Source organism: Pleurodeles waltl, chromosome 6 (genome assembly GCF_031143425.1).
Source record: "Pleurodeles waltl isolate 20211129_DDA chromosome 6, aPleWal1.hap1.20221129, whole genome shotgun sequence".
Classification (NCBI taxonomy): Eukaryota; Metazoa; Chordata; class Amphibia; order Caudata; family Salamandridae; genus Pleurodeles; species Pleurodeles waltl.
The window spans coordinates 836,962,721-836,975,424 of record NC_090445.1 but is presented as its reverse complement, the minus strand read 5'-3'; the positions used below and the strand labels follow the sequence as shown (position 1 = coordinate 836,975,424).

The following is a 12,704-nucleotide window of genomic DNA, read 5'->3' as shown; positions in this document are numbered from 1 at the left end:
GTAGTGGAGCAGTTTTCTTACTACAGACGTTTTCTGGTGTAGAATATCCCTATCCTAAGAAAATAAATTAATATATTTAATTGGGAAATTTAATTATATTATCTAATTAGGCATTTCTATGTTACCTGGCAACCATACAACTGCCCCTCACACTGACTTGTGAGACCAGCCCTCCTAGCAATGCCAAATTGCCCATAGTCCATTCCTGACACGCAGTAGCCGTCCTCAGACTCTCACCCGCCCTTCCGAGTTTATTTCCTCGAATGTAATTCTTCTTGTGAGTGAATTATATCCAACTGTAAAATCAGGTTTTGATGATTCCGAGGTAGGTTTTAAACCTTAAAAGTTTATTTGCACATGTAAACTTAGCGCACGCGCACAAATAGCTTTGTGAATCAGGACGGGATATAACTAAAATGCAACAGTTTCTCTTTGTTGTAAGGAAGGTGGGTATCTGTATATGTTTGATTTCCTAAATGCATTCACATCATGGCTAGTTATGAGCCACAACCTTTGTATTCTTGAACTTTTGAGACGGGTTTAAGTTGCCAGCATTACAGAAGTTTCTTTGCTGGATTAAGGAACTATAAGGACATACTTAGTGAGTGACATGGTAGACTTTGGAATGGTGTGCATGAATGCAAGTTAACCATAAGCCTAACAAATATCGATCTTTCCATCACAATTTGATGAGACGTTCTGCTATAACATTCATGTCTGAAAATTGCTGTCAACCCCCAACAAAATTACTACTGTCTTCGTTGGACATACATTGGCATCCCCCGTGATGTGTTCACAAAGGCCTTAAGAGCTCAGCTCCTCAAATATCTCCTCCATATTGCTAGACGTCACTGGTATCCTCAAGACAGCCTCTTAAGAAACGTCTGCACACATTTCTTAACTAAACAGTGTTGGTGCTGGAACGAACTGTCCCATGACCTCTGACTTATGTAAAATTTATGTCAAACTAATATCAAATGTATTAACTATAAGACAGGGGCTCAAGGGTGTGCAAAATTACATATTTTCCTAGTGAAATTTCATTAACATTTTGCAATATTATGCTTTCGTACGAAATGTTGTTTGTTGGCATCCGGCGTCAGTTGTTTTTCCCCAAGCTCACACCTCTGGTAGAAAAGATCTTGTGAAATATCAACATGTGAGACATGTTCTTTGGAAACTAGCGACCCACTGGTATCATGTGAGATTTTTTGTATGTGAGAAACACACTGTGGTAAAAAAAAGGGTTACACAAAATTGCATAAGTCAAAATTTCTAGAAATATAGTGAACTTATTCTAAATTTGGGAATTTACCCATTTTCACTGGCCTAGTTGAAATTTCACCCACGACTAGTCTTATTCATTCTAGATGGTACTGAGCCATTTCTGTCTACCTTTTCTCAAGAAATCTAGCTGCTAATTGATCTTCACAGAATATAATATCAGAATTAACAGTTTTATGGAAAAAAACTACTAACTTATCATTCAACAAACTTCACAATTTAACACACTTGATCTATTCTTGTTATTTTGTGCTTTAATGTGATAGGTTATGCTATGTTATGATGTGGCGTACTATGCTATGGTAAGTTGTATTATGTTGTATTGTGGCATGTTGAGTTGTGCTTTGGGATCGTATCATTTATCATCAGCCACTCATTACCTTATTTACCTGCTTGCCCTCCTTTACTTCATCTGATGAGTGATTTCTTCATGGCCTGTCCCTCTCTACCTCTCTCCCCATTAGAAATGGAAATTTAAGAAAGTGTTGCCAATCTTTATGTTCGTCGGCTTACATTTTTTCTAAGAGATTTTGTTTTATATTTTCCAGTCTAATTTTGTTTTTAAATCATTCATTTTTGGAATTTAAGTGATGGTTTTGAAAAAGCTTCCGCCTTGGACCACAAATTAGACATGTTATGCCTGGGGCTATTTTCACCAGTTCTTCCAAAGATATATTGATTTTCACTAGTAAAATTTACATTCTTGGCTTTGTTAGATAAGTTTCTTCAGGTGAGTATTTTCCGAGGGGGACAGAGACCCATAAAGGGGACAACTTTTTAACCAGCTGTGTAAAGGCATCTGAATAAGAAATGGTAACTGAAAGAGGATGACAATGCCATTTGGTTGAGGGGTGGGAAGGTAGGGTGGACAGATGGAATGGGACAGAGGGGGGATAAAATGTGTAGCGAGGAGTGAGGCAAAGAACGGGACAAAAGGTAGTTAGATAGTTTGGCTTTTTAAAGAGAAGAAAGTTGAAAGGCATTAGCTATAAACAGTGATTTCATGACGCCTGGGCAAGTGGAAACAATGGCTGCTTGTACGGTCTTGGTTTGCTGGTTTGAGTAAACTATGAGCTTAGGTATAAGGGGTTGAAAGTAAGGGGACTTTGCATGCTTAAGGGTGCACTTCCGGAGTGCAAACGTTCCACTAGTTAGAAAGATGTACATGCACCTGGGTTTCTAGAGCATATGTTATGGGGAGACCTGGAGAGGAGGGCACATGTCTGAGATTGTACCACTGCAGGAGATTAGAGAACATTGAAGCTGGAGGGCAGGACATCCTTGAAAGGATTGAAGGAGTTAACGAGGGTCGGGATGGGGAAGGTTGGAATCTCGAAAGTACCATTGGACTCGAGCTATTATTTTATTGTTAGGTTGAATTTGTAAGTTGCACTATCTATAGGACAGGAATTAGCTGGAAATGTTCTTTTAAAGTGGTGCCAATCGGTAAAGATCATGGGGATGTGCCTTTGAATACCATAGGGTTGAAGGAGCGGCATGTGAATTTGTCATAAGTATGCCCAAAACATTTACAGAATGAGAGCTTTTCAATGGTACTTCTGCAGAAGAGGAAGGACATGTCAAGAAAGATGGTAAGGATATGTTCGCAGGGAAAGGGATACAGGTGATATTGGGGATGTGCTCCTTGGGAAGTTAGACGGTGCGCCTAGGGTGAAGCCAGACCTATTCCTTATGTTGGAGGGGCATGGATGAAGGCAGTGTGGTTGATGCCAATATCTGTAAATCATCACAACGTTATTAGTTTGTATCCAGCTTGTTATGATGATGATGATGATGATGATGCGATCCCGAGGGGAAAGGTGAACCCAAAGTGGTTGATGAAGAAGGAAGACATGCTATATATGAATCTAATATTCCACATTCAGAAAGAAAGGGTCGAAGTAGACGGTGTGTTGTATCAGGATGCATGATTGTTAGAAGCTGCATCTGCAGTGGAGTTGAATGAGGTGTCCAGGAGTGGAAGGTGGGCAGAGTGTGGGGTATAGGAATGGGAACGTAATTGCTGGTGGTAATGTGGTCTGAGAAGTGAGAGTAGGTGAAGTGTGACTGTCACTGTAATCACAACATAATGCATAAACAAAAACCAAGGAGGAAAGTAAAGGTTATAGGAGAGGGTAACTTTGGGGAAGATTTTTGAAACTTTGACATTGAGTCCTTATAGTTGATCAGATGACAGGCAACACATAGTTGTGGTCGAGGTAAATGGCTGAGTGATTTAGCCTGTGAATGTAGTGGTTCCGAAAATTTAGTCTAACGTAGCTGGCAAGTTAGATCAGGGGTAAGTATGGTATGATTTGGGTGAGAGGCGAGGGCAAGGAGCAGCATTGGGTTGATAATTTATCTGTAGTAGGAGAAATTAAGACAGAGAAATTAGTACAGGGCTAGAGAGAGTAATGTGGATGAGGCTGGTGTAACAGAAACTGATCTAAATGAACTGAATGCAACACACATCCCAACAGTGAAAAAAATCTTGCCATACAAGAGGAGCGGGCAGAGTCTGGGGAGGGTTGTGGCCTTGAGTCATTACTTTCAGCAGCCGTGATGGGGCTTTTGAGAGGGTGGGGCCATGGAAAGGGGGTGGATCTTTGTGTCCAGCACTGCTCGAGAGTCATTCTACATCCTCAGATACCTCCTAAAACAAACAAAAACTTCTGAGGCTGCTGCTGATGTGTAGGGTAGGTGAAGTTTTACACAGCTTCAAACAGGGGATGTAAGACCACTCTGTTGTGGGGTTTCCAGATCATGTTGTTGCCCACTGTATGACATCAGTTCTTCCTGATGAGAGGTGTGAACAGAACCAATATCATGTGACACGTGGTCACACTATGAGTTAATGGTCTGATGCAAGCATACTATGTTGCTTTCATTATTTTACCTTGCCACTATTTCTGTTTAGTAATATGTCAATCATCTGGCAATAGCCCAAGAGTTTACAATGGTTTATTTAGCAAATTACTGAATAGAGATAGGTGCATAGAGATAGGTGTATACTCTTCACTTTACTGCTGCTCCTCCAGGTAGATAAACATATTTGAAGTCCCCTGGATGAGAAAGAATTGATGGAGAGAGTTAGTGACAGCAAACACTGCAGTGGCAGATACACAGCGATATTTACATAAGCAAGAGAAGCGGGTCTCTACTCAGGATCATTCATGGAAGCATTGCTGACCCTGCAATTCTCCAATGACTAAAAATAAGCGGAGACTACTGTTTGGAATCAGAAAGGTGCTAGAGTTATGCTGTGCTATAAGCTAAAAAAGAGTCAACCAGTTGCCAGTATTTCTTGTCAACTAAACTGAGACGATAAACAAGATGCAAACTTGGTATCCTTTTCGCAGAATTTCTGAGGTGGTGGCGTACTTTTGAAAAGTCGAAATTCAAAATACTGCAATTCGCATGGCATTTTCTTTTGGTGAACTGAAGGGTCTACTGAAGGCAGCATGGGTCTGCGCTGCCATTTACTATAAAATTCATTGGAAACCGGATATAATTAAAAATTGATGCAGCACTAATCCTTCAACCAGTGTTTGAAGGAAATTCATTTCCTGTCTTGAATCCAACGAATCGTTCATTCGGAGGAACCATTTCTTCTTTTTAGGGGCAGATTGATTCCAGTGTCCTCATCTCAGCTCTTCCTTTCCGCTGAAGCTTCCATGAAGAGTTCTGTGTCCTAAAACTCAATAATAGTCATCGTAGTCGTCACCTTCTGTCTCGTCATCATACAGCTGGTGTGGTGACTTTGGCAAGGAAAGTCCTACGGTGTTGAGCTGATCTAAATCAGAAAGTAAAGAAACAGCACGTTAGGAATTGTAGAATTAATGACAGTAGAACTTGCTAATTACTCTAGTTCAGTAGTCTTCAAACTTTTAGATGCCACACCCTTCCTCAGTGGTTAAAAAATCATCACCCCCCCTTAGAATTTCTCACAATTATTCTATTAAGTTGGCAATAGTTTTGGCAATGTTTAAATAGGTCGAGGCGTATTTAGCCTTTGTAGTTAAGTTACCTTTTTAAAAATGCAATTGAATACATGGTTGTCAAACATAATATTCCGGTCAGGCAGTCCTTACTAAAGTGTAAAAGTATTCACAGCATGATTATTAGAAATGGGGTGGGGTTTTATTTTAAGAATATTTGGAGTCCCCTCCCTTTTGACACAAAAGCCAAGCTAGGATATAAATGACAAATTACAGAGCGGCTTACTGTCACTCATTGTTTCCCCGCTAAAAGCACTGTAATCAGCATAATGAATCTTTTGGCCAGAACCTGGTGATAAGAATACCCCCGTTCCCTGCGCCTCCCTAAACCCCCTCCCCACCAGCACCATTTGAGCCCCCCACTTCCCCCCCAGTCTCTGCTCTAGTTAACACACGCAAATTATGGGCTCAAGTTCGAGGCAAAATTGCATACGTTTTTTGTAAATAAATATTCAATGACCAAACCCATTTTTCCATGCCTTGGAGGTTCAGGATGTGTCTTTGATGTTGACGAGTCTGCCTGCAGCATTTTCTGTGTTTTTGATTTCACTAACTTTGATTATAGCTAGGATTCATAACGAGTGATAACACCAAAAGCATGTGATGACGCAGAAAAAGAAGGTCCGACATATATTCATACATATCGTGTAATCAATACATATAATGAAGTGTGATTTTATTAAAGAAAATAATGTACGAGGGAAATTGTGGCTTCGGGGTAGTTCGCCATCATTGTAAACGAGCTTTATTAATCATGAAGTATTGAAAATGTAGTGATCCGTCATAATCGCAAATGTGTGCCATGATTTCTTGTTTGAAAACTGTTTTGCTTAGCTTAAATTTAGTACAGGCTTTGGCCTAGTTGCCTGGTTTCAAATTTTAACTGCGTGGTTTTTCCTTGAACTAATGAAACATATATTCTAGCTTGAAGTTGTATTTTTCCAGTAGAGCTGACTGGTACACTTATCTCCAAGGTTTCGTACTAGGCCGGTTTCATCCCCTTTGATACAAGGTCAGTCTCTGCAGGTGCGGACAATGAAGGTACAGATAGTAAAATAATTGGCAAAGCATGTTACAATTTGTGTTCCAAGGCTCCAAGGACAGTGTATGCATAAATGAGCGCTAGTAAAAGACAATTTTGATTGGACAATTTGAAGCCAACCTATGAACCCTCCAATGGAAGACACTGCAGAATTTGGAATGTTTCTTACTTAAACCCACCGGACAAAGAGAAGTCAGCCATTTTCCTCGATGCCAGTTTGAAGCCTGATGCCAGACTCCATTTTGGACGACACCCTGATGCCCTTTTCTCTATCTGAGAGAAAGAGACTTTAAGAATTCTCACCCTAGAGACTTTAACTTTGATTTGCCCCGTCTTGCCCATTCAGTAACTTTGCCCCATTCTCCTTGCCGCTGCAATTAAGCTTGCCCTTAACTTTGCCCCTTTGAAACTTGCCCCATGCTGATCAACCGGTACCTGAAGGACGAAGACTTTTCTTGAATGCTGATTGTATTTGGTAAATATGAAAGGATAAATGTATTATGCATTGTGTTTTTCCTTTTAGGTACCAACTGCTAATTTTGATAGGGTCCTAGCTAGAAGTTTTCCAAATTTGTGTTGACTAAATTAGTTTTGCATGAAGCCCCACATGCCGATGCTAATTAGAGGTTAGTCGAGGTATTCATTCAATGTACCATGCTAAATTGAAATCTTGTTATGCTGACCAATGTATGCAATTAGTCAAATACAGTTAGTCATATTGGTGATTTGCATTGCGATAACAGAGTGTATCATTATTCAGATTTTACGTAGATTGCGTTTCTTCCGCCGTTATGGACAGCTAGTAATGTTTATATACATATATCAATTGGTTTTGAGACATATATATATCGTGCTAGCTTTGTTAATATAAGGAAATAAATTCACTAACGTTTAATAAACTGGTGTGGTTATTCATGACTGAAAGGTCATGGTGTGCCGAAATACCAACTGTTATTGATTTCTGATGTGCTAAATTGATCTATTAATTGAGTATTGATTACCGACTACAATAGTTATTGATTATTGAGCTGAGTGACTCGACTATTTTAGGATGAGGAGAGCCCGACTCGGTTAAAAGATTCACCGACCTCCAACGTGTCCAGGTACAGGTAATTTATAAGGGCTGGACGCGTTAACAGTAGATGGTAGCAGAGATTGATGGTTTAGCCCTTTTGGACCCCATCCGAACAATAGACAGAGTCAAGTTAGAATTTTCTCTGATAAAACAAGTTGGAGAGATGATGATGCTCTAAGTCCCCAATGACTTTCCCGGAATCTCGGAGCTTGCGAATGAGGAACATGGAGGTATGAGAATGGTCTCACCGTTTCTAGTGACGGTATGAGTGAAGTTAGGGTTTTGCGCTTGCACAGCTTATCGCCGCAGATTAATTGAGAAGTTTGTGAGGATTTTAGGGGGGTTAAAAGATATTAGAGGAGTGTTACTCCAAAGGTGTGAGAGTAGGGAAGTCGTCGAACTTCACATGTGTGTAGCGCTTTGAGCAGAAAAATTGTCCACGTGGTTGTTGATGTTGAGACGGGCCCTGCGAGGTCAAGAGACTCCGGAGTATGTTGAAAAGTGTATGTGACACTTGTTTGATGTTGTGATCTGGTCAGGTTTAATAGGTTGATCGGGCGTGGTCAACAAGTCGGTATGAATGTTGCGGAGTGAAAGAAAACTTCGGCTTTGAGATTTGACGAATTCTAAAGTGCACTAGAATAGTTCATTGATCAGTTGAGAGTAAAGTTTGCGGGTCAAATTTTGCTTGCGAAAGTGGGAAACCGAGAAAGATGGAATAACTGCCGAGGCTAGTGAAAAATCCCTAAGGTTTCTGAAGCGATTGTATTACCTTTCCTGTAGTAAACCGACAGATCTGTTTTATTCTTTTGGTTAAGTGCTCGCGTTATATTGCAGAAATTAGTTTATGAGTGAAGCCGAATGAAAAGAGGACAAGCCGCGGGACTTTGTCAGCCGCAGTGTGTGAGTGTGACGTCACTAGGAGCCGCGCTGGGATAGGTCTGTTGGTGAGAAGGGTCGCGCACGGATTGGACGCAGTCCGTGAAGCGCAATTGGAAGGGGAAAGGCAAGCGAAGAGTATTCCGGGAATTAAAGTCGCTTATTGATTACATATTTTAGAAAAACAAAAGACGGAAAGATGAAATTTTTCAAAGCATTTAAGAGTGCCATGAGGGGAGATGTTTATATTAAAGCAAATGTAGGAGAAGAAACACCGCCTGAGGCTACACCAGCTTACATCGTCATTGAAGAAAAGGGTGTAGCACCATGTCTATGGTTGAAACAATGGTGCAAATTAACAGAAAAACATGGAAGTGTAGCGTTCCCTATCCATGGGTCGTTTAATCTAAGAGTTTTAGAAAATCTGAGATTTGCGCTATACGACATGAAAGTACCTCCAAGACCAGCACAGTTTGAGGCACTAGCAATTTGGGAGCTAATAGCTAGAAACCAACAACAAAAGAAATTTGAGACAAGAATAAGAAAAGTAGAAAAGACACTAGCGGATGCTAGATGGGACAGCACACAAAAGGTTTGGAGATCAGACGTATTGCAGGGGATTACATTGTTTCCAGCGATTACTGATGAAGCGGAGACGGAAGGAAGGAAAGCCACCTATAAGACAAACAGGAGTCAGTCCAGAGAGAGAGAGGACAATAGAAACTCGAAAAGGGGAGACGAGTCAGATGATGAAGAGTTCATTATACAATTGCTGAATGATCGCCCACCACCATATGTGGAAAGCGAAAAAGGCTCAAGCATTAGTACTGCCCCTCCAGAACCAATACAGGGTAATGTAACACCAAATTTGAGAATATCTCAGAGGCCGAGCAGCTCCGACATGCCTTTCTCACCACAAATACCACAGATTCAGAGAGTATACCCAGATGTGCCTACACTGAAACCTGCTGATAACTATCAGCCACAGGTTCAAAGGCACTGTTGTGATGAGCATAACATGGGAATGACTTCTGATTCAATGGCGCAGGGAGGACAAAACTATCAGAGACCAACATTGATTCAAGCTGAATCAACACAGTTCTCGATGCCCCAAAAGCAGACACAAGAAGTGCGAGTAATAGAAAGCCAGTTAGGTATGCCAGCAATGATGAACCACAATGTAGGGATTAACATGCCGCAGAATTCGGGGAACAGACAGAATCCAGACGCAATATCTCTACCTATCACTGTAGGTCCACCAGTACCACTGTATATACAGGCAAATTCAAGCACAAGCGATCAAGGGTTAATGATACAGAATGGGACAGGGAGAAGATGCATGGAAACCACTCCAGAGACAACTCCGATAGCAGCACTGCCAAATGGATCTGGGTCCTTGTCGGAATTTAGTCCAATTCCAATTTGTGCTCCGTCAACCGTGGTAAGGTCACATCCACCACTATTAGTACCATTAACCTCACAGACTGAAACATTACAGAAACCGTCAGTGGCAGTTGATGTAACTGCTACACTGATGGGACTGAACGCGCAACAGTTAACACAATGGTTCAACAGCCTGAACTCCCCACAGAGTGCATCTAGCGGGAAGGGAGAAGAATACCTGAATAAAATAAGGTTGGGTATGGAGGCAGATGAACTGGTAGAGGGAACAATGGGTTTGAACAGATTAGAATCATACACAGAGGAAGAACTAAGATACATGTGCCCTAGGATTACAAGAGAAGTGAGCAACATACATAAGAAGTTACAAGAAATTGCAGACAGAAACGAGATCGATATAGGTAAGACTAAACACCTGAGCAGAAGTTACAGGTTAGACTTTGAGACAAAAGATTTTGAACACATGAGATCCGCAGGGATGAAAACACACCTTAAGGAGGTACTGCAGAGTGCACAGGTCTGGAGATGTTTAGACAAGTGGGAAAGTAGATGGGTTAAGAAAAAGGACAAAAAGAAAGAAAATACTCTAGAGCATAATGAGAAAAAACAACAGAATGACGATCTGATAACTATGTTACCAATGAGAGAGACAGCAGGGGGAAAACTTGTACATGTACCATGGCACAGGTGCGATATTCAATCCTTTACGGATGACTTTCCCAAATTGAGAGAGAAGCCGATTGAGTGGTATCAACAAACAGATAGATTTGTGAAACTCGCGAAGTGTCTCTGGGAAGACGTGAATACTTTATTCGAAATTGTGGTTCCGGCAGATTTGTGGGAAGATTGTAAAAGGGCTGTAGGTTGGCCGACGAGTGAACCAGAGAGAGATAGGGACACAGGTGCGCCATCACCTATGGTAATGAGTTTGTACCACAAGGCGATCGAGCACTTGAAAACCAAGGTTGCGTCGAAAAATGTGGATTGGCAAAGGATTGACAGGACCGCCCAAGAGGTTAAAGAATCTATACACGCGTATTATGAGAGGTTGTTGAAAGCGTTTAAAAATTACAGTGGCACGGAAACGATTGAGCCAAAGGACATGCTCCATTTTGTGTTCAGGTTTGTGGAAGGGCTGAGACCCGAAATTAGCCAGATGATTAAGTCACACTTGATTTGTTGGCAGTCAAAGTCGATCGATGAAGTGTTGAATTATGCGAAATACTGCAGTGATGAGATTGAGACCAAACAGAAAAGATTGAAAGAAAAGGTGATGGTGATGCAGCTCAGAGCAGCTCAGACAGGTTTACAAGGTTTACAAGGTTTTCAACAACAGATGCCACAGCAGCAGGGAAATGCTATGTTTCAGCCGCAGATGAGAGGCAGAGCCTGAGGAGGTTTTGTGAATAATGGTCCTGATTTGAATACTGTTGTGATTCCAAATGGTATACAGGCAATGAAGAAGGTGATGCCATGTCACACGTGCGGAATTGTCGGGCATTGGAAACGGGAGTGCCCAATGATGGTGCAGGAAGGTGTAGGTCAGCAAAACAATGATGTCAATGCATTCCAGACTATGAGAGGACAAAAATTGAGAGGTCCGAACCCAAATTTTCAAAACAATATAAACCAGCTGCAGGGTTTACAACCCATGCAACCGCAACAGGTGCAAATGCCCCGTGTGCAAATGACACAATTGCAGCCATTGCAACAGCAGTTTCCTATGGTACCTAATCAGCAAATGCAAATACCCTTAGCACCAATGAATCAGCAGCAAGCAATGCTTCCTCAACAGGTCAGGGATTGAGTCAAAATGACACAGTACACCAATTCCCACTACACAGCGAGAATGGAATAAACGATGTATGGGAGAGTGAAGGTTCAGATGAGGAGGGAAATTGTGTGCTTGCAGCATCTTTGGAAGTTGATCAAAAGGGTCCGTATGTGGAGGGAAGAGTTATGGGTCACTGCGTTTCATTCTTGGTTGACACAGGAGCTACACGTTCCACTGTCAGGAGCATTGAGGTACCGAATTTGCCACTTTCAGGGAGAACAGTTCAAGTAGTGGGAGTAGCAAACAGGTACCTGACGAACCCAATCACAGATCCAGTACAAGTCAGAATTGGTAGCTATCAAGGGACACATAATTTTGTGGTATGTGACTCAAGCCCGATATCACTGTTAGGGAGAGACCTATTGTGCAAATTGGGATGTTCAATTATGTGTTCGAACGATGGAATTAGAATTCAGACGAGCAGTGATGGGGAAGAAGAGGACAGTGTAGGAGGGGATGAGATGGAGACTGTCGATGAAGAGTATCCCCTGATTACCCTTTATCCGATGATCACTGAAGCAGATATTCCTGCTGAGTTACAGGAAACAGTCAGAAAAGAAGTGTGGGATATGACAGGGAAAGAGGTGGGGTTGGTGAAAGGAGTGGAACCAGTGAAAGTGACCGTAAAACCCAATGTAACCTTTCCCCAGACCCCACAGTACCATATGGCACAAGAAACCCTCATGAAAGTCGCCCAACTCCTTGATGAGTTTGTAAAGCAGGGGGTACTGAAAGAAGTGTTAAGCAGTCCATGTAATTCGCCAATCATGGGACTAATAAAGCCAAGTGGAAAGGTCCGAATTGTGCAGGACTTGAGGAAAATAAATGACATAATAATAAAATGTTTCCCTGTAGTACCAAACCCAGCTGTGATAATGTTTCAAGTCCCTTGTGATGCTGAGTGGTTCTCAGTCATCGACTTGTCACAAGCATTCTTTTCGGTGCCTCTTCATGAGGACAGGCAATTTCTCTTTTGTTTCAAATTCTTAGACAGAGTTTACAGTTGGTGTCGAATTCCTCAAGGGTTTTCGGAGTCACCGTCAATTTTCAATCAGATTCTAAAGAAAGATTTGGAAGCGTTGGAATTGCCATTCGAGTCAACCCTAGTACAGTACATTGACGACTTACTGATTGCATCCAAGACAGAAAGTGACTGCACAGCCGACACCATTGCCCTATTGAACCATTTGG

At 41.6% G+C, this 12,704-nt stretch overlaps 1 protein-coding gene across 2 annotated transcripts in view; it reads right to left on the bottom strand.

The window, feature by feature from the left end:
• Nucleotides 1–4,229: 4,229 nt before the first annotated feature.
• KAZALD1 (Kazal type serine peptidase inhibitor domain 1) overlaps nt 4,230–12,704 on the bottom strand; it is a 153,535-nt gene continuing 145,060 nt past the window's right edge. For both annotated transcript variants that reach the window (XM_069239541.1, XM_069239540.1), the window contains one exon: nt 4,230–5,077. In XM_069239541.1, the coding sequence (XP_069095642.1) occupies nt 4,983–5,077 (95 nt within the window). In that variant the 3' untranslated portion in view covers nt 4,230–4,982. The remainder of the gene's footprint in view (nt 5,078–12,704) is intronic.